This window comes from Protopterus annectens, chromosome 16.part0 (genome assembly GCF_019279795.1).
Source record: "Protopterus annectens isolate FY-2018-M chromosome 16.part0, PAN1.0, whole genome shotgun sequence".
NCBI lineage: Eukaryota > Metazoa > Chordata > Ceratodontiformes > Protopteridae > Protopterus > Protopterus annectens.
Window position 1 is genome coordinate 402,087,676 of NC_056750.1, and position 22,736 is coordinate 402,110,411.

The following is a 22,736-nucleotide window of genomic DNA, read 5'->3' on the forward strand; positions in this document are numbered from 1 at the left end:
TCGTAACTAGCTTTGGAGGATTTTATGAGGGATCTCTGCTTCTTACTGAGGCTGACCAGGGAGTTCCTCCAATCATGGGATTTAAAAATAACCTCCTTCGAGACAGAATTGAACCAGCGACCTAAGGATGACTTAGGAAATCACTACAGTCCTCAGCTCTACCAGCTGAGCTATCAAAGAGATAAAAGTTTGTGACAACTTCTCATTGCATTGCACTAGAGTATGCCCTCATAGTATCTGGTAACTTTATGCACAGTATTACACATGCCTTAATCTGACCGCTGAAAGATAAATATCAAGGTTCTAGGAACCACACTAAGTCCTCTCTCATCTGGGTAATGGAACTGGCGACCACTGCGTGCTACCACTGGTCAAGGTGCTTTCTGTAATGCCAACAGGCCTTTCATGGAATGGTGGAGTGATGCTGGCTCATTATGCACACAGACCATTTCCAATAGCTTCTTTGACCATCATGTGCAGTGCTTCTCATCAAACTTAGCCTCTGCACAACAGTGTGTTAAACTTTCTTTCAACATATGCAGGCTGCTACAAAGCAGACTACTACTATAATTCCTGCTACATGCCTTCCTTGTACAGCTTGCTACAACTTTGCATCTGTGATTTAAATGCTGCAAGTTGCAGTGAGATACTAAACTACACTTTAATGCTGCTTTCTGTTTTTGACATATTTATTTTATGGATTTGCTTATCTACATAGAAATTGCTCAGACTTTTACGAGGATTATTTTTTAAACTTAACTTTTTGCTCCTTTGACGTGGCATATTTCTTTTCCTGATTGTTCCACAAACAAAAGTAGGAGATAAATGGTGAGAACTGACAAAAAAAGTTTTGTTAATATAAAGACAACAGAAGAGCCATGTTTGAAATGCATCACGTAAGCATGGATTGTCTGATAAATTTTTCTTATTCAGAATAAAATAAGACTTGTATGACTTTCACAATTGTCATAACCATGGCTCCCCCTTATACAAAACTAAAATTTCTTAGTGAATTAGAGGTCCTTAAGGGCAAATGTTGGTATATTTCTCACAGTATATCATTAAAATACATATAGTGGTACATTTTCCCCTCAGAAAATGCTATTTTTTTTCAGATTGCTTCCAAAGCATCCCTAGCATCTCGAGACACTCATTTGTGCAAATTATTACTTTTTATCCAAATTTTGTTTTTGCAATTATTATAATGTCACCTGCATATGTTAACAGAACTGGAATTCTTAATCCTTCAGGTGTTATATACCCTGCTTCCTTTATTTTGTAATTTATTTCACTTGCTATCACATTCATAACTAATGCAAAGAATATACAACTCATTGGACATCCCTGTCTTACACCACTCTTCATGTGTACCTCTTGGCTTAACCAGCCATTTACAAGTATTTTTAGTATATTATTATTATATGCTGATATGCATAATTTCCTAACTTTCTTATTTATACACTTTCATTATTACCCATAAAATGTCATGTCCAAGTGTGTCAGATGCCTTATTAAGGTCTCCTGTCATGATTTTCACCTCTTTTTTTCTGTTTATAATATCCTCCACATTATCCTTCACAATTTCTTTAACTATCCTTAATAATTTTTGAAAACCCTACCCGTTTATACTGTATATGCTATCTTCCATAATATTTCCCATTTTTTAAAATCTTGTTTGTATTTTCATAAAGATCTTATAATTAATATGTAATATTGTTGCTCTCCATTTTTTTAAATCGTATATCTTCCTCCTTCCATATGAATTTAATCATTTATTCAAAATCTTTAAAAATACTTTTTTGCCAAACCCTTTACTTTTTATACATTTTTATATCCTATTCCATCTGGTCCTGCAGTCAAATCTATATTTACTTGTCCTAATACTTTATCTAGTGCAATTAAAGAAGTCTTTTCCAACTCTTTTTTCTCTTTTTCTGTTAACTTTGTTACTTTCCATGTTTTTTCACTACCTTCTTGATGTTCATCGTGTTTCACTGTTGCAGTCATTACTCTTGTGTTATTCTGCTGGCAGGCTACCCTCAGTCGGCCAGAATTCCAAAGTCTAGGTCCGGTGTCGGTTGCTGTCGCCTCTTCCCTATTGTCAGTGCGCCAGGGGTATAAAAGATGCAGCCGACGCCAGTTTCTTCAGTCTTTCTTGCCGCGCGGTGCCCGAAGCAAAAGCAGTTCGTAAGTGCCGGTCGGCCGACTCCTGAAATTTTCAAATCCGAATTTCAGAACCGAAGTCTTCATTAAAGCTAAGTACCCTGTTGGGGAAACTTTTTTCTTGCTCCAGACCGATGTCAGAAAAAGTTAATAATTGTATTTCTTGTGGGAAGCAAATACCTCCTAAGGATTTTCACTCTTACTGTATTCCTTGCCTAGGCCCTGATCACAACGTTGCTAGCTGTCGGTTTTGTGCTAGATTTAACCAATGCACTATTAAGCGTTGGTTTGATTTTGCATTTCATTACTTTGGCTGAAGATTTAATTATATAATGCCGTCGGAACAGCCGACGACCGGAGTTTACAAAAAACGCAGGAAAAGGATAGGCATCCGAGGTCCAAAACCGACGACGAGGCCTCCGCTAGGCCATTCGCCGGTTCACCGGTTCTCAGTGCAGCGCTTTCGCAGCCCCTGGCGCCCGCTACCTCAGAGCCACAGGCAGCTTCCGACTCCCACGTGGAGCCAACTGGGCCTCTGGATAATCAAGGTATTGGACACTCGGAAATCATTCCCTCAGATGGGTCCGCAGCCGCTGAGCAGGCATCGGCTTCTGAGGGTGTCTTCAGACCTACACAACTATATATTAAGCCATCTTCAGCTTCAAAGACTAAAGCAGCTCTAAAGACAAAGAAACAAATACAGCATTCTCCTACTCAGACTTCCATGCCTAAAAAACAGATGCTCAAAATGGCCGAAGACCTAATTACTTTGATCAGGGGTTCCCATCCTCCTCCTGATAAGAGGCCTAGGCAAGAGACAGAGTATGATTCTTCTGATCAGGTTTCTATTTCCTCTGATTCCTCTTCTGAACAGGATTATTCAATGCTTCCCTATGAGGATTCTGATGCTGAAGAATCCATTCTTTTAGCCTCTCCTCCTGAGGATTATTCTTTTGGGGAAACCCTGCATACCATGAGGGAGCATTTCCACTGGGAGAGCCAAGATTATTCTGAATCTAAGAAAAGGCTCAGAGACTTTCTGCTACTTCCTCAGCACAAACCCCCTTGCTATTCCACCTGTTCTAGACATTGTAGATGATGTATTTTTAGAGTCCGGCCTGTCCCCTGACTCTTTACCCCTTGCACCTGCTAAGCCAGACAGATACTACAGGGTCCCGGAGTCTCATAAATTCCTATATAAAAACCCCACTGCTGACCCAGAAACTATTTCTCAGGTTCCCAAAGGGGTCAAAGCTTCCACTGCAAAAAACCCTGTCCCCTCTGATAGGGATTCTATGGCTCTAGACAGATGGGGGAAAAAAAATTACACTTCTGCTACCTTGGCTGTAAGGGCTTTAAATGGTCAGTTTCATATGCTTAAATATCAGCAATATTTAATGTCTCTGCTTAAAAATAAATTGTTGGCAAATACTGAATGTTCAGAGAACAAGGAAATGCAGGATTTATTGCATGCAGCTGAACAAGTGGGAAAGCATACTTTGTAATGTGGTTATGATTCACTGGAGGCCTCTTGCAGGGCCGCTGTTACAGGTTCTGTTATTAGAAGGCATGCTTGGTTAAAGGAACAGAATCTGCCTGATCATGTTAAAGCAAAATTATTAGATGCTCCATTACAGCTTGATACTTTTGTTTAGTACTAAAGCAGAAGAGGTGTTGAAAAAAAGGGAGAATAAAGCAAAATCCATGCAGACAGTCAAGGATTTCTTACAGGTACAGCCACCCAGGTTTAGCAGGAACTGGCCTTCTAAAAATTGGTCCTTTCCATTGTCAGACAGACCACAAAGAGGCAGATACAGGCGTCCCAGAGGCAGATCTCAGCCCCAAGGCTCATACAGGCCTAAACAATGGGGTGCTCCTACCTCCAAAAGCAGAGAAGACAAATCACAACCTTACAGGAAACAGTCCCAATGACTTTCCTCTGCCAGATCCAAGCGCTTTTCTTTTGGCAGCCCCCTTAGGGGGGAAACTAGCACTTTTTTCATCAAATTGGCAAATGGTCACCCAAGACAAATGGGTCCTGAACATAGTATCCCAAGGCTACAGGTTCCATTTTCACACCCTTCCCAGGTCAAAAGGTATGCCAGACCTGCCACACAATGGGCAGAGGCTCAAAAACAAATTACAGCCCTCATGGACATGAGGGCCATTCAGCAAGTACCACAACAAGAGCAGGGGCAAGGATTTTACTCCAGACTTTTCCTAGTATCCAGGAAGGACAAAACCTGGTGACCAATACTGGACCTGTCTATACTAAATACGTTTCTGGAAGTTCCAAAATTCAAGATGTTGACTCTACAGCAGCTACTGCCCATGCTGGGCAAAAAGGCTTGGCTCGTAATTTTGGTCCTAAAAGAGGCATACCTGCATGTCCCAGTCAGACAATCTTGCAGAAGATACCTCAGATTCATAGGTGGCACAATGCACTACCAATTCTCTGCACTGCCGTTTGGCTTATCTACTGCACCCAGGGTCTTCACAAAATGCCTGGCATCAGTAATTGCATTTTGCAGACAAAGAGGAATTCAAATATATCCCTACTTGGACGACTGCCTAATTAAAGCAGAGAACAAAGACATTCTTCTAAAGCATCTTTTGTTTGTTAAAAAGATTACTAATTGGCCTAGGGTACACAGTAAATGAAAAGAAATCAAAACTAGTGCCCTCTCAAGAGATAATATTCCTGGGTGCAAGCTTAAATACAACTGCCCAAATGGCTTATCTCACGCCAGACAAACATGAGGAAACTACAGTGGTATCTAAAAAGTGTTTGGACTCAGCATTACCACAGCCTGGAGACAGTAATTGCACTCATTCCCTGCCTGCAACAGGAGTTTCGATGGTGGGCAGAGGCCTGTCACCACAACAAGGGTCTGCCATTCAGTTTACCCACAGCCAGACAGATACTGACAACGGATGCATCAGATTATGCCTGGGGGGCCCATATGGCAGGAAAATGTATTCAGGGCACATGGCCTGCAAACCAGATGCATCTTCACATCAATCAAAAAGAGATGCTAGCTGTTCAAAATGCCCTGACAGCTTTCAAGGACCTGCTTCATCCCGGACAGCTACTGATAAAGATACAATACTATGGTCATGTGGTACATAAAGAAGCAGGGAGGTACACATTCCTACCTCCTCTGCAGACAAGCAATGACCTTATGGGAGACCACATTGACTTATCAAGTACACCTGCAAGCACAATTCCTGCCAGGAAAAACAAATACTCTGGCAGACGAACTAAGCAGAAACCTCATGGATCCCCACGAATGGAAACTGGATCCACAAGTCTTCAGCATGATAACAAGGAAATGGGGATGCCCATACATAGATCTATTTGCCTCCCCTCAACTGCCAATTGCAGAGATTGTGCACAAGGATTTATCACAAGCAAGCATGGAAAGTGGACGCCCTATCCTTCAGCTGGAAAAATCTAACAGTATATGCCTTTCCTCCACTGCCTCTCCTTCCCAAGGTACTCCTAAAGGTCAGACAAGAGAAGCCAAAAATTATACTGATTGCACCAGACTGGCCACGCCAGCACTGGTACCCAATCCTAAAGAGCTTGTCTCAAGGTCCAGCATGGATATTGCCTCAAACCTCTCACTTGCTGACCCAACAAAACAATTGGATTCTGCACAGTCAGCTCAGGACCTTAAATCTGGCAGCATGGCGGATAATGTAGCCATTCAGAACACTCCTCTTTCAAAACCTGTTATGGATGTTATCTTGGAGGCCAGGAGGCCCAGTACCAGAAAATCTTATGCAGAAAAATGGAAGAGATTCTGATCTTGGAACCAGGAACAAGGCGTTGACACGTGTGTACCAAATATCCCTCAGATTTTACAATACCTAACTGAGATGCTGAACAAAGGCATTTTTTCTCATCAATTAAGATTCATGCTTCTGCCATTTCAGCCCATTACAATACAGAACCTCCTATCTTTTCTCATCCTTTAATAAGGCAGTATCTCAGAGGGGCCAAAAACATTAGGCCTCCAAGAAGAGCACCAGTTCAGGCCTGAGACCTCAATTATGTTTTGGAAAAACTCACACTGCCTCCTTTCGAGCCAGTCTCAACAGCAGATATCAAATTCTTATTGTGGAAAACAGCTCTGCTCCTAGCAATAACCTCTGCAAGACGAGTCTCGGAGTTACAAGCACTCATGGCTGTGGAACCCTTTTATCATTTTTCATCCGGACAGGGTTTCTCTGAGGACAAACCCAACATTTATGCCTAAGGTAGTGTCCAGTGTGGCCCTCAACCAAACCATTCACTTGCCTACCTTTTATCCAAATCCACAGAACAAGAGTGAGAAAATTCTGCATTCTTTGGACATACACAGGCAGTTACGCTTCTACTTGGACAGAACTAAAGCTTTCAGAAAGACTGAGCAACTTTTAGTGTCATATGCTGCAGGATCACAAGGAAAGGCTATCTCAGACTATTTCTAAATGGATAGGTCATTGCATCCATTTCTGCTATTTTCAGCATGGCAAATTAGTGCCTAAGGGCATTAGGCCTCATTCTACCAGAGCAGCAGCCACTTCAGCAGCCTTCCTCAGAGGAGTACCAACCAAAGATATCTTAGAGGCTGCAACTTGGAGTTCAGTGCACACTTTCACAAAGCACTACCACTTACCTCTTTAATGTAAATCCAGAGCAGGCTTTGCCACTGCAGTTCTGCAGGGCCTCCAATTCACAAAAATGTCACATAAGGTAATTGGTTGGTCGCAACAACCATTCGACATATACTAGTATAACCATACCTCCAAGTAGTAAGAAGATACCTCCAAGTAGTAAGAAGATAAGTTTTAGCTAATGAAGTTCCTCATAATGGAACTACTGCCCAATCAAGTTCATCGTTTGAGATCACAATAACCAGATGACAGTTATAAAGGCGCTGTCACTTAAAATTTCAGTGGTAGTAAATATTGTTGTTCCAGTGCAGAAATTCACTAAAGAGTACAATTTTCACAGCAGAGAGTTATTTACCACAGAAGTTATTTTTGTGATACTGAAATGACTGAAGTCTGAGTGCTCAGATACTCCGTATTCCTTTACAGCTACTGCCTCATAAAGAATGATGATACAAGTTAAAATACTATTGGCTTTGAAAAGCACCAAGAGATCTGTAACTTTACACAGGTATGTTAGCCCCCCCCCACCCCAACAAGTTGGGATATTTCTTCTGAGGTAGTGTGGCTTCCCCCATGTACATACTTTTAATCCTGCAAACCCAAATTGCCACTGGGCAAGAATATCCTGCTCTGATGCTGGTGAAAGTAAGCTCTTAGCCCAGGAGAAGTGTGAACCTAGGAGCCGCCACTGTTGTTCAGACTAGCTAGCTCATCTATCTTTTCCCCCTTCTGTGTTACATGTATAGTTTTTTTTATAGGCAATTGCTTGCATTGAGCCATGATCTAGGAGCGTTTATTTTATGTAATTGTGTTTACTAGGTTTGTCTGGCTGGACCAAGAAAAGGTGCCTTTCAGCGGAGACGTAGAGAAAAATGCTCCACATACCTATGGTGGCAGTTATTTTCCAAAGCTTATTGTTTTGACTATCCCTACTGCTGTTTGAGCTTTGGTCTCCATCAGAGCTACAAAGACAGTATACCCACCAGCACATCACCCCCCCCCCCCAAAGACGCAAGCAATTAAAGCCTGTTATTCATTTGCCTTCCTCACACCCAGCTCATCCAGATGCCCAAGCTGCTAATCAGTCTCAAGTTGCCCGAGCTATAGTCAGGGCTTTATCCTTCTGTGTACGTGCATTGCTTGCAGTTAAGTCTCAAAGTATGTATTTTTCTCTGTTCCTTAAACAGTGGTACTACCACTGCTTCCTTAATATTGTTTAATGTATGTTTTAGTATTAGGTCTTATGTAGAGCATGAAGCAGTACAGATTTCTAAACATGGACATTACTTCTAAATCCTGCCAAATTAATTTACATCTGGGATTGTACATTGCAGCCATCATTATCAAAGTTAAATAAGAGCTGAGTGAAATGAGTGCTGCATAGTAAATACTGTATACCCCTCCCTGGAAAAAGAGTGTTTAGTTTGTAGGCCTGCAGCCTGTCAGTATTATATTGTTGCATTTTATACACATATAAGTATATTTGTTTAATATTTGAAATTCTCTCCAAAACGGCTTTCTTCCGTAATGTAGTCAGGCAGTTTTATCTCTCCTCATTTCATGCTGTGCCATGTTTTATTTTCCTGTCTAGGAAGCAGAACAAGCAATACAGTGTCTAAATGGCAAACTGGCCTTGTCTAAGAAACTAGTAGTTCGCTGGGCTCATGCTCAAGTTAAGGTATGTGTGTAAATAATCCTTCTAAAAATAATGTAGCCTTATTAAGGCAGCTACTTCTAATACATATTCATGGCTGTTGATTAAAGTTGCTTACAAAATTGCTGAAAAACACACTAAGATATGGTATTCAATTTTTATGCTGCACATTTTAATGAAAAGAGCCGTTTTTTGCAGACTTGTCTGTCATAGATATGAGGGGATTCCTTTTTTAGTTTTTTTCCCACTTTAATTTTATACCATATTATACTGTGCGAGGAGTGAGAAGCTTTTTTAAATCATTGAATATTCAATGATGAGTATTGTAAAGTTATGATAGGGTTACCACCTGTCCCACTTTGTGAGGGACAAGTCCCTCTTTGGGCAGCTGTGTCCTGCAAAAAATTGAAAAAATGGCAATTGTCCTGAGATTTTAGGACAAAATTATTTCCTATATTTTATGTAATAGTTGCATAAAACAGTTATTCTGTATCTGAAACACCTAAATGTTATACGAAACAGAATAAGCAACTAAAATGCTACAAGAATAAGCTTTTATTTAGGCAAAAATGTGACGTTCTGTCCTTTGTAATGGCCAGGGGTATGCTTTGCCCTGCAAAATGTGATGTTTGTACCAAAATGTCCCACTTTTGGCATTTGAAAAGGTGGCAACCCTAAGTTATGATGACTGTTACTGTTAAGTCTTCAAATATTAGAACAAGCCCTGCAGTGTATAGTTTTCTTAGGTTTGTTACACTGTTTCTTCCAAGACTTTGGAATTTTTTTGTCCTCTCTGGTTGCATGTCACAAGTTGCCATCTGTTTTCAAATACAGTTTAGACAACTGTACTGCAAGTTTAGCTTTAGTATGAAGCTATTCCCATTCTTACACGGCCATTGGACAACCACAAAAGCATACAGTGTCATGGGACTTGTATCTAACATGACTCTGGTAGTATGTTTTACATTACAAGGGGCAATAAACAAAATATAATGTGGACATACACTGTGGTCCACATCCACTTATGTTATGTTGCATATTATGCCAGGATACTCAGCAAAGTATTCAAGTTGGGTGTTTATCCACCTTAGTAGTATTGCATAACGCACCTTCCCTTCAAGGAATGCACCAGGTTTTCCTTTGCATCGCCGTGTTATATTCCCCAGTCTTTAGCTCCTCAGAATTAATACTAGTCATCAGCAGTTGTATCTTAAAGGGACAGTAAATTCTTATCGGGTATAGTGCCCACAACCCTCCTGGACATGGGCAGTCATCCCTAAATGCAGTCTTGGATATAGACTAGTACCTCTACGCTATTATATTGAGTTGAAACAGCTAGGCTTAAAATAACCTCCGGGTCAATAGCCTAGTAATTTCCTATGATCCTATGACAGTCCCAAAGATTGTTTTTGTTTTAATTCTGTCTTTGTTTACATTTTCAGTGTGGCTTTCTGAGCATATGCCAGCTTTGGCTGCGGTGGTTGGGGAGGGGTGGTTACAGGAAGTTTCAATGGTCTTAGTCAAATTCCATCTCGCATTGCAGTTTTACTCACACCAGCTCTTACTGAATCATTCATAAGTTTCACCTGTGTTTTTTTTTTTTTTTTTATCCTCTGAGAAAAGTAGCCTTTCAGGAATTTTATGACATCACTTGCTACTACCTTGCAGGAAAGCACATGAGCAATGCAAAGCTTAAATATTAGTAAACGGCATTTTCTCTTCATTTCATATTTTATTTTGTGAGAATTTCTGAATGCTAGCTAAGAATGTTATGCATGACTGCCACTTGCTCTGTAGAAAGCTTCAGAATGATACAAGTTTCGAACAGTAATAGAAGTAGTCTTTTTCATTTTTTTTTAATCTTTGAATACTAGCCAAGTATAATGGTTTTCTGACATGTTAGGGAAAAAAAGTGTGTGTGATGTAAACAATAGGTTCATTTTAAACAATGAAGCCCAAAACTTACTGTCACAGTGGGGGCTGTACACTACAGCAACCTGTGATAGTTATACTTACTAATTCTGAGATTGTTTTACTGTGGAGTTAGGATAGACTACTAAGATTTAGTATGAATTTTCCAAATTGTACTCTTTTGACTATACTGCTCATAGTTACGCTATGCAGAGTAAATAAAGTAAAGAGCTGCACAATTAAGGTAAGCTTTTTGACAAGTTCATAAAAAGTAAACGCTGAGAGTCTTGCTTAACCACATCTACCACCAACACACACACAAATGTAATGCCCTTATTGTTTTCTCGTGATCTGGGACTGAAAGCTTTGACAGGAACTGAATATTGTTCATAGGTTCATAGGTTCATAGGTTAGTACTAGGCTAACTGCCCTTGTGAGCCATTGTAAGCCTAGCCAGTTATCCCTTGTGAGACTCAAACCCTGCACCTTGTGTTTGTAAGGCAAACACCTTAACCATTAGGCCACCCTCCCAACTGTGTTCACTAGAGGCAATGAAAACAGGGCTACATAAAGTAAACTGAAACCAGTAGGGTTGGTGATGACGTGGTAAGTGGGTGGTGACATCTGGGAGGTATTGGGGCAAGCTTCTTTCGGTCCGAATTTTAGACTCTGGGATTGTCCCTTTAAGATGTATGTACAAGTTTCCAAGTGCAGTTCCTAGGTAGATACTAGGCTATTGGCCTTGGGGCCTATGTAAGCCTAGCCAAAAGTACCCTGGCTTTCACCACCCAAGAAAATTATTTTGCTGTGCCCCTGTTGAGCAGAGCCACAGAAGTGATCCCCAGGGTGAATTTCCCATCTCCCATCCAATCATCAAGATTTTTCTTGAGTGCTAATGAGGAGCTCTGTTTGACATGGATAGGTAGTCTGTTCCAGAGTATGGGAAGTCTCTGGGATAGGAATCTATCCCTCCAGCATGTTCTGTTTACTGTGGTGACAAGGTTTAGGTCCTTAGAGTGTGTAGCTCAGAGGGATTGGGATTTCTTTAAGTGGAGCATGTCCAACAGCTCTGGGTTTGACATAGCTTTGTATGTTAGGCAGAGATCGCCTCTGAGTAGGCATTATGTGACTGAGTAAAGCTGGAGTTTTTTGAGACTGTCTGCATAGGGCATCTGTTTGAGGCTGGTAATCCTCTTTTTATGAGGTATTTCTGCAGCCTTTCCAGTTGTTGATGTCTCGTGAGGTACATACCAAAAGGGGGTCTAATGAGTGACGAGTAGAGGGGAACAATGACCTCTTTTTTTTTTTTTTTTTTTTTTTTTCCTCTGAATGAGAAGCCGTTTGTGATGAGGAGTGCCATGTAAAAGGATTTCCTGACTACTGTGGCGATGTCAAAGGAGAGACTACTGTCCACCTGTGTCCCAAGGTCTCTTGTCACAGATACTGAATCCCCTTAGAATGACACCAGAAGCTTAGCCAGTTGTTAGTCAATCATTTTGTCCTTGTACAGTGGTATCATTCTGGGTGATGGCAGGATGCTACTCAGGGCTAGGGTCATAACTGCCTGGGCTACAAGATTGGACAGCTCCTCCATGTCTCTCTTCATGTAGTGCAGGGAGGTACGTCTCTGATCATTCACACCAACATGAACAATGACAGAGTCATATTTGTACTTGTTGTGGAGTGACCTGAGTGCATGCATTATGTGGCGGATCCTGGCACCAGACAAGCAGCTGACAGTAACTTTCTCCTTGTTTAGCCTGATGAGTGGAACATCGGTTTGCCTGACTATAGAGTCACTAGAGTGTTTGGTACGTTGTTATGCCTTATGGGCTACATTTGAGTGGGCTGTATGTCATTTGGGTTGTGTTGGGGAGGGGGTGCTTGTGTTTCTGCTTTGGAGGTCCCTTTTGCTTGGGCAGATTTTTATTGAGAGCCTCCATGAATGTAGGTGTGTATGCTGTGTTTCTATGTGTGTGTTTTGGTTGTGTAGGTTTTGAGGGACTATGTGATGAGTGTGGTGTGGCGCAAGTGTTTACCTTCTCCTCTTGACTGTCTAGTCCAGTCTTGGGTGAAGAGAGGTTTGCTTCCAGTTTGGCTATATGAGTGCATCTCTCACAGGTTATAGTGTTGGATGGTAGGAGGAGAGGGTTTTCTGTGTACATGAGGCAATTGCTGCATTGCCCCAAGATGCCCAGATTCATCAGGTAGACAGGAGAAAATACCGGGAGTTAACCCTTAGACATGCCTGGATAGGTGCTTATTTATTAAGTACTAAAAACATTTTCCTCTAGACAAGTGAAGGAAAGTTGAGTGCTGTAGTAATTTGCAGCTTATTTAGTGCTTACAATGAGTTCTGAACAGATTTGAGTGCTAAAACTAAATAACTGGCTAGAAGGCTTCCCTCCAACACAGAAAGGCTTGGGGGCTCAGAAGCTTACAAACAGTCCTGGATACAGCAAATCTGTATCTGGACTATACTACTTACAGGAAAGGCAGAAAACAACCTTAGAATTTTTTTTTGTAAAGTGGCCTTCTCAAATGTTCTGCCTGGATTAGGTAGAATGAGATAATGACACTAGACTGGAAGGAATGTCCCAGATCAAATATACAGTAGGAGCAGGCAGCTGCTAAGCCACCAAGTATAAGAACACGATACAATAGGGAAGGATGGCTGGAAATATGATACACTCCTTGGCAGGAAATCAGAACAAAAAACCCAAACAGATGCTTAATAAATGTAGACAATTTCCAGTTTAGACAATTTCCAGTTAATACCTCACACAATGAAACTAGCTAGAAAAGTATCCAGCAGACAATAAAAGTGCTATAAATAACTCGTAAAAATAAGCAAAAAGCAGGGTGCTTAATGTTATACAGATCAGTTTGCTCAGTGCCCTTCCTCCGTTTAGGTCAGTGTGCATCCCCAGGTGGTAGCTGGCATGCTTTGAGAAGCTATTGATCATGCATGTCTTACATTTGTGCTCATTTGCAGTTTGCGTTCTGTCATGACTTGCAGACTTTTTTTGTCTTAATGTGACAGATCTTCAACACCTGTCATGATTCTAAGCATGACTTATGTGTTATCTGGGAAGCATTTAGCTAAGCAGCTTGTTGCCATCAGAGGTTGCTCATAGCAGGCTTTTGATGTCCTTAGAGGTGTGGTAGACGCAAGTCTTTTCCTTGACCAAGCTCTTCAACTGCTTATTTCATATTTTTTTCCTGTCATTTGTGCAGGTTGTACCCAATGCTCAAGGCTTAGATACTGTATAGAGTAGTCTCTCAGAATATCTTGAGACCAGACATGCTTGTATTTGATGTTCATCGTGCATACAGCTGCAGTAATCACAGATGGGTTCTCTGCCGTCAGGCGGGTCCTCGGTCGGCCGAATTCCAAAGTCTTGGTCCGGCGTCGGTTGCTGTCGCCTTCTTTCCTGACGTCAGTGCGACAGGGGAATACAAGACACAGCTGACGCCATTTTCTTCAGTCTTTTTTGCCGCGCGGTGCCCGAAGCAGAAGCAGTTCGCAAGTGCCGGTCGGCCAGCTCCTGAAATTACGAAAATTTGGAAACCGAAGTCTTCTTTAAAGCTAAGTACCCGTTGAAACTTTTCTTGCCTCAGACCGATGTCAGACAAAGTTAACAATTGTATTTCTTGTGGGAAGCAAATACCGCATAAGGATTTCCATTCCCTCTGCATACCTTGTTTAGGCCCAGACCACGACGTCTCGGGCTGTCGCTTTTGCGCTACTTTCAATAAACGCACTATTAAGTGTCGGGCGGAGTTCGCCCAGCACTTTTTTGGTAAAGCTTTTGATTATAAAATGTCGTCGGAGACTCCGACTACCGTTTTGTCCAAAAAACACAAGGACAAAGACCGACACGCGAGGTCTGCGGTCTCCACCGACACCACGCCAAAACCGGCTACACGTGGTCCGGTTCTCAGCGAGGCGCCTATGCAGCCCCTGACTACCAACGACACTTCTCTGGCGGTGTCTTCTGTAACAGAGACCGCAGGTGCCTCGGCCCATACCCAGACTACAGTTACCGAAGCCACTGTGAGTGTTGAGCCTCCTAATGTGGACAGGTCCACTTCCACCCATGGTGTCTTTAGACCCTCATCTTCCTTTTCCATTATTTCAGAACGTTCTGATGAAGAGGAACACTCGTACTCCCCTTTTGAAGATTCTGATGCAGAGCAGTCCATTCCTTCTGTATCTCTCCCAGAGGATTTTTCTTTTTGGGAAACCTTGCATACCTTGAGGGAACACTTCCATTGGGAAGGCCAAGACTTTTCTGATTCCAAGAAAAGACTTAGGGAATTCCTTTTGCTACCTCAGCACAGACCTCTGGCGATACCTCCTGTTTTGGACATACTTGATGATGTTTACTCGGAGGCTTGACTTAATCCGAATTCCCTGCCTCCTGCCCCAGTCAAGCCTGATAGGTACTACAGAGTTCCTAACTCTCACCAGTTTCTTTACAAAAGCCATAATGCTGACCCTGAAACCATTTCTCAAGGCCCCAAGGGAATGAAGGCCTCTACTGCTAAGAATCCACTACCTTCCGAAAGAGAGTCTCGATCCTTAGAAAGGTGGGGAAAAAAGGTATATACCTCGGCCACCCTAGCCATGAGGGCCTTAAATTGTCAGTTCCATATGCTTGAATATCAGCAGTTTCTGTTATCACAATTAAGGAATAAAATGTCACAACCTGAACAACCAGATTTGAAGGAGTTGCAGGATATGATGCATAGTGCAGAACAAGTGGGTAAACACACCTTACAATGTGGCTATGATGCTCTAGAGGCCTCAAGTAGAGCTGCTGTTACAGGATCAGTCATTCGTAGACATGCCTGGCTTAGGGAACAAACCTTGCCTGATCATGTTAAAGCTAAACTACTAGATTCTCCTTTACAAAAGGATGTATTATTTGGTACTAGTGCTGAGGAGATACTACGGAAAATGGAAGAAAAAGCTAAATCTATGCAAACTGTCAAAGCTTTTCTACAGGTTCAACCACCACGTTTTAGCAGAAATTGGCCTTCAAAAAACTGGTCCTTTCCAGCCACGGACAAACCCCAAAGAGGTAGATACAGGCGCACAAGGGGCAGAGGACAATCTCAAGGATCATATAGAGGCAGACAATGGCAAACTCCAGCACCAAGAGGTGGCGAAGACAGTGCACAACAATACAGGAAACAAACCCAATGACTTTCCCCTTTTCATGCCAAGCAAGTCTCAGCTGGCAGCACCCTTGGGAGGAAAGCTGGCATTATTTACAAGAAATTGGCATATTATCACAACAGACAAATGGATCCTGGACATCATAAACAGAGGCTACAGATTTCATTTTCACAGTCTTCCAAAAATGAGAGGCATGCCGAACCTGCCACACAATCAAAGGGCAGAGGCTCAAATAGAAATTTCAAAGCTCATGGACATGAAAGCTATTCAAGAGGTACCTACTCACGAACAAGGTCAAGGTTTTTATTCCAGACTATTCCTGGTACCAAGGAAAGGAACCGACTGGAGACCCATTTTGGACTTATCCATCCTAAACACATTTCTACTTGTACCAAAATTTAAGATGCTCACCTTACAGCAGCTTCTTCCCATGCTGGGCAAGGAGTTTTCGCTGGTAACATTGGACCTCAAGGAGGCATACCTGCATGTCCCAATCAGACAAAGCTGCAGAAGATACCTCAGATTTCTTGCAGGTTCAATCCACTATCAATTCTCTGCATTGCCCTTTGGCTTATCTACTGCGCCCAGAGTATTCACGAAATGCCTGGCATCAGTAATTGCCTACTGCAGACTTCAAGGGATGCAAATTTACCCTTATTTGAACGACCGCCTGATCCAAGCGGACAGCAAACACATACTTCTGGAACATCTGGCTTATGTAACACGGTTATTGAATTCTCTGGGATACACAGTCAACAAAGAGAAATCCAGGCTAACACCATCTCAGAAAATAACTTTCCTGGGTGCCAACTTGGACACAAACACCCAGATGGCCTACCTTACGCCAGAAAAACAGGGGCAACTAACTCAGTACTTCAAAATACTAGCAAATTGTACCAGGCTAACTGCAAGGAAAATCCTGCAGGCTCTGGGCTTCATGGCATCTTGCATTCTTCTAATCCCATGTGCAAAGTTGCATATGAGGAAACTTCAATGGTACCTAAAAAAACCTATGGTCTCAACACAGCCACAGTTTGGTAACAATAATACCAATAATCCCATGTTTGCAACAGGAATTTCTATGGTGGGCCCAAGCATGCCAAACAAACACAGGTCTACCATTCTGCAAGCCTCAAGCAAATCAAGTCATCACAACAGACGCCTCAGACTACGCCTGGGGGCACACATGACAGACAGGTGCATTCAGGGCAAATGGTCCCAAAAGGAAAAGCACCTTCACATCAATCAAAAGGAAATGCTAGCAGTGATAAATGCATTTACAGCTTTCAAGGACCTCCTGCATCCAGGGCAATTATTGATAAGAACAGACAACACCACAGTAATGTGGTACATAAACAAACAAGGAGGAACACATTCATACCCCCTGTGCAGGCTAGCCATGTCACTTTGGAACTTGGCTCTGGAATGGCAAATCGAACTTCAAGCACAGTACCTGCCAGGATTGGAAAACATGCTGGCAGACAATCTAAGCAGAAATATGACAGACCCACACGAATGGAAGTTGCATCCTCAAGTGTTTACAAAGATAATCCAAGCGTGGGGAAGGCCAGACATACATCTCTTTGCCTCCCACAGGAATCATCAATTGACAAAGTTCTGCTCAAGGACCTTCCATCCAAAGGCCTGGAGAGTGGACGCCCTTTCTTTCAGTTGGGCAGCACGGACAGTTTACGCCTTCCCACCTTTGCCTCTTCTGCCCAAGGTGCTCTTGAAAGCAAGAGCAGACAGTCCGAAGATGATACTGATTGCTCTAGATTGGCCAAGACAACACTGGTACCCACCCCTGAGGAGCCTAACACATACTCCTTCCTGGACCCTACCTCTAATGCCCCTTCTACTGACTCAGCACAGCTACAAAACTCTTCACAGTCAGCTGAAAACACTCAATCTGGCTGCATGGAAAATTCCTTAACACCACAACAGACCCTACTCTCCAAAGAGGTACAGGATGTCATTTTGGAGGCCAGAAGGCCATCTACTAGAAAGGCTTACTCCGCAAAATGGAAACGGTTTTGTGCTTGGAATGAGAAAAAAGGCCAGGATCCTAGAAAACTGAATTTGCCTCAGACATTACAGTATCTAGCTGAGCTGTTGAACAGTGGACTTTCATTTTCCTCCATCAAAATTCATGCCTCAGCCATTTCTGCAGAATACAACACTGATCCACCCTTATTCTCTCACCCACTCTTAAGACAGTTCCTCAGAGGGGCTAAGAATACAAGACCTCCAAGGAAACAACCAATACCAGCCTGGGATCTTAATTACATTCTATAAAAATTAACATTGCCCCCCTTTGAACCAGCTGCCTCAACAGATTTGCAATATTTGTCCTGGAAAACAGCTTTCCTTCTGGCCATTACCTCAGCTCGTAGGGTTTCGGAACTACAAGCCCTCATGGCTTTGCAGCCCTTTCTCATCTTCCATCAGGACAGGGTTTCCCTACGAACCAACCCGTCATTTATGCCTAAGGTAGTATCCAGGGTAGCTTTAAATCAGGCCATACACTTACCTACCTTTTACCCCAATCCTCAAAACAAAGGGGAAAGGCTGCTACATTCCTTAGACATCCATAGACAGCTACATTACTATTTGGACAGAACAAAGCCTTTCAGGAAATCAGAACAACTCTTTGTGTCCTATGCTGTAGGAGCTCAAGGGAAGCCAATTTCCAAACAGACAATTTCAAAATGGATAGGCCACTGCATACGGTTTTGTTACTCCTTTCATGGCAAATCTGTTCCTACAGGCATCAGATCCCACTCCACAAGGGCCACAGCTACCTCTACAGCCTTCCTCAGAGGAGTCCCTACCAAAGATATTTTGGAGGCAGCCACTTGGAGTTCTGTGCATACCTTCACAAAACACTACCACCTGCCTTTATACTCCAAAACTAGAGCAGGCTTTGCCACTGCTGTGTTGCAGGGCATTCTGGCTCTTCCCAGTTCCACCTAGTGCCTACCACCCTGTGCGTAGCTTTGGGATTCTACCCATCTGTGATTACTGCAGCTGTATGCACGATGAACATAGTACAGTTTTGTACCTACCATAAATGTAGATGTTCGAGTGCTAATACAGCTGCAGTACAGGTTTCCCTCCCTCCTTCCCCTCTTGGTAAAGGCCTAGTGGCTAACACCTCCTCCTACAACCTGATTGGGTTATCCTTCTATGGTGTATTTGCTTGCAACTACTGATTTTGATTATATTGCATTGCATGATTATATATATAATTTATGTATTGCCTTCCTTCTGGGGGCACCTGACATCTGGGGCAAGAAAGACTGAAGAAAATGGCGTCTGCTGTGTCTTGTATACCCCTGTCGCACTAACGTCAGGAAAGAAGGCGACAGCAACCAACGCCGGACCTAGACTTTGGAATTCGGCCGACCGAGGACCCGCCTGACAGCAGAGAACCCATCTGTGATTACTGCAGCTGTATTAGCACTCGAACATCTACATTTATGGTAGGTACAAAACTGTACTTTCTGAATGCTTGATAACTATTTTTGTGCACTGATTCTTCCACATCATGCTGTTAAACCAAGGTAATTCCATTCATAGCCGGCTTTAAGCACCAGTGAACCCTGTAGATATTCTTCGTTTCACTGTTGCCGTCATTACATTTGGGTAATCTGCTTGCAAGTTGCCCTCAGTCGGCCTGATTAACAATGTCTTGGGTCCTCCGTCGGTTGCTGTCCCTTCTTCCGTGACGTCAGGAGTATAAAACATGCAGCCCATGCCATTACATCAGTCTTTCTTGCCATGTGGTGCCTGAAGCAGAAGCAGTTCGCAAGTGCCGGTCGGCCGACTCCAGAAGTTTTCGAGTTTCAGAACCGAAGTCTTCAACTAAAAGCTAAGTACCCCATTGGGGAAACTTTTTCTTGCTCCTTTCCGATGTCAGTAAAAGTTTATAATTGCATTACTTGTGGAAAGCAAATACCTCATAAAGATTTTCATTCGTACTGTATTCCTTGCCTAGGGCCCTGACCATGACGTACCTTGCTGTCGGTTTTGTGCTTTATTTAATCAGTGCATTATCCATCTTCAGTATATTTTTGCCTCTAAATATTTCGGTTCTTGGTTTAATTATCCAGAAATGTCGTCGGTTAGCCATCCGACCACCAGGATTCTGAAAAAAACGTAAAGATAAAGACAGAGACAGGCCGCTGACATCCAAAACTTCCGGCGACGCTTCTCCTAAGCCAGTTGACAGTTCGCTGGTACTCAGTGAGGCACTTTCGCAACCCCTGATACCCGCTACTTCTGATTCGCAGGCCTCTTCGGAGACCCATTCGGAGTCCGGTATGCCGCGAGATACTTCAACTATGGAACCCGTGGATGTCTCTACCTTGGATGGGTCCGGAGCCGCTGTGCAGGCACCGGCTTCTGAGGGTGTATACGGCGGTATGCCGCGAGATACTTCAACTATGGAACCCGTGGATGTCTCTACCTTGGATGGGTCCGGAGCCGCTGTGCAGGCACCGGCTTCTGAAGGTGTATTCAGGCCTACGGAATTGCACATTAAATCACCACCTCCTTCATTACTAAGGCCTAAATCTCTATCGATGTCTAAAAAAAACTAACACCCAGGCCGCATGCTCAGACCTCTATGCCTAAAAAACAAATGATAAAAATGGTTGAAAATCTAATAACTCTAATCAGGGGTAGCCAACCCCCCCCCCCAAGAGGCCTAGGGCTGAGCTTGATTATGAATCTTCTGATCAGGATTCTTTTTTCTGACTCTTCTGATGGCCTGGATTTGTCCTTACCTACTTATGAGGATTCTGATGCAGAGAACTCTATTCCCTCCTGAGGATTTTTCTTTTGGGGAAACCTTACATAACTCTTAAGGTAGCATTTTCACTGGGAAAGCCAGGAATTTTCTGATTCAAAAAAGAGGCTTAGGGATTTCCTTCTCCTACGTCAGCATAGACCTTTGGCTATTCCTCCTGTACTAGACATTGTTGATGCTTTCTCAGAATCAAGTTTGGCCCCTGATTCCCTGCCCTCCTGCTCCCAGTAAACCTAACAGATACTACAGGGTCCCGGAGTCTCAAGTTCCTTTTCAAAAATCCTGTTGCAAATCCAGAGACTATTTCATTGGGGCCCAAGGGCATTAAGGCTTCTGCTGCTAAAAATCCTACCCCTTTTGATAGAGACTCCATGGTGCTGGATAGATGGGGTAAAAAGGTTTATACTTGAGCAACCTTGGCAATTAGAACTTTAAACTGCCAATTTCATATGTTAAAATATCAGCAACATGTTATTGGACTGCTTAAACAGAAAATGATGTTGATTCCTGACTATGTGGAAAATAAAGCCTTACAGAATTTAATGCATTCTGCTGAACAAGTTGGAAAAAAAGAAGTTATGTACTCACCATAACGTTCCATCTGAGTAGGTAAACTTCATTTGTCAGCAGCTTGTGGGTTACGGATCCGAGCCGGCAGCATACCAAGCAAAAAGATCCGAGCTCCAAGCTCCTCCCCCTACCCATACTGCAATGCAACCTCCTTCCAATCCTCAGATCGAGTTTGCCACTTCATACATGACACCAACAAACTAACCTGAGACCCCTAAACCAAGGACAAACCTCTAACTCGTAAACTCTGCACATCGAGTTCAGCAAAAAAATGCCAGTGGAAGGGGGGGACAGTTGCTGACAAATGAAGTTTACCTACTCAGATGGAACATTATGGTGAGTACATAACTTCTTTATCTGAAGTAGTTAACTTCATTTGATCAGCAACCTGTGGGACAGAGTCCCCAGCTACCTGAAATCTTGGGAGGCCCTTAAGGAAGGATATTCCGGAGCACTGCAGAGCCAAAAGAAGCCCTTCCTCTAGACACCAAATCCAGTTTATAATGAATAATAAAGGTGTGAGAAGACGCCCAGGTAGCCGCTGAGCAAATGTCATACAGGGAAACTCTAGACCAGAATGCTGCAGACGTCTCCACTGAACGTGTAGAATGACCAAGAACTCCTACTGGTTCTGGTAAACCAAGCTCACTGTATGCTTGTTAGGATACAAAGGGAAATCCACCTAGCCAGAGTCACCTTTGAAACTGGTTTCCCTAAAAAGGGCTTAGCAAAGGAAACAAAAAGTTGATCAGATTTGTGAAAGGCCGCCGTCCTGTGCAAATAAAAATGTAACTGCCTGTGAACATCCAACAGATGGTTTGTGTTCCCCTTTGTTCTGAAAGTTAGGGAAAAAGACAGGCAGATTAATTGATTAATATTTGTCTCAGAAGCAACTTTAGGAAGAAAGGATGGATTAGTCCTGAGAGACACCCTGTCTTTCTGAAACACAAGGTATGGGGGTTTCATACAAAGAGCTTGCAGCTCCGACACTCTCCTTGCTTAAGTTATAGCTACCAGAAAGGTAGTCTTCCATGACAAAAATTTTAAGTCAACTGATGCCGAGGGCTCGAAAGGAGGCGCAACTAAGGCCTGAAGAACCGCAGTCAGATCCCACAGTGGTGACGGATTCTTAATAGGGGGTCGCAGAAGAAAAGTGCCTTTCAAAAAGGTGTTACAAATTCTGGCAGCAGCGAGGGAGCCTAAATTGTCTCCTACATGGAAATGAGAAATAGCCGCCAGCTGTACCTTCACTGTGGAGGAGCTGGTCCTTGCTGCAAGATATGAGACAAAAAGTCTAATACTGCTGGGATCGCAGCGGTAAAAGGATTTAGATTTCTCTGTGAAGCCCAAATGGAGAAGCGTTTCCATTTGCTAAAATAAATTTTCCTGGTAGAGGATTTATGTCCCGCAACCAAGATAGATTTAACAGGAGAAGAGATACCGGGAGTCCTAGCAATTAATGGAACTGGAGCAGCCAAGCGGTGAGCTGCAGTCTGTCCAGATTCAGAGGAAGCATTCCCGAGGGATGATGAATTAGATCCAGAATGGGATCCAAGGTGGAGCTATGAGATGAGACCGTAGGCAGGGGAACCAGACTTGACGAGGCCAGAATGGGGCTATGAGGATCAATCTGCTCCCCAACCGGCGAGCTTTCTGTAAGAACTTTATCATGACTGGGAGTGGGGGATATGCATAAAGAAGACCGGGTGGCCAAGCATGAACGAGAGCGTCTCTGGGGCTTTCCCCCCTCGGGGGGATTAGAGCGAAAAACTCGCTGCACT

The 22,736-nt window shown here is 43.0% G+C and overlaps 1 protein-coding gene across 3 annotated transcripts in view; it reads left to right on the plus strand.

Annotated features, from left to right (window-relative positions):
* The window catches only part of RBM18 (RNA binding motif protein 18), a 328,785-nt gene that overhangs the window by 178,846 nt on the left and 127,203 nt on the right, over positions 1-22,736 (plus strand). For 2 of the 3 annotated variants that reach the window (XM_044058274.1, XM_044058276.1), the window contains one exon: positions 8,417-8,503. The exons of the other annotated variant lie outside the window; for it this stretch is intronic. In XM_044058274.1, coding sequence (XP_043914209.1) covers positions 8,417-8,503 — 87 coding nt within the window. The remainder of the gene's footprint in view (positions 1-8,416; positions 8,504-22,736) is intronic. 3 annotated transcript variants of the gene reach the window in all.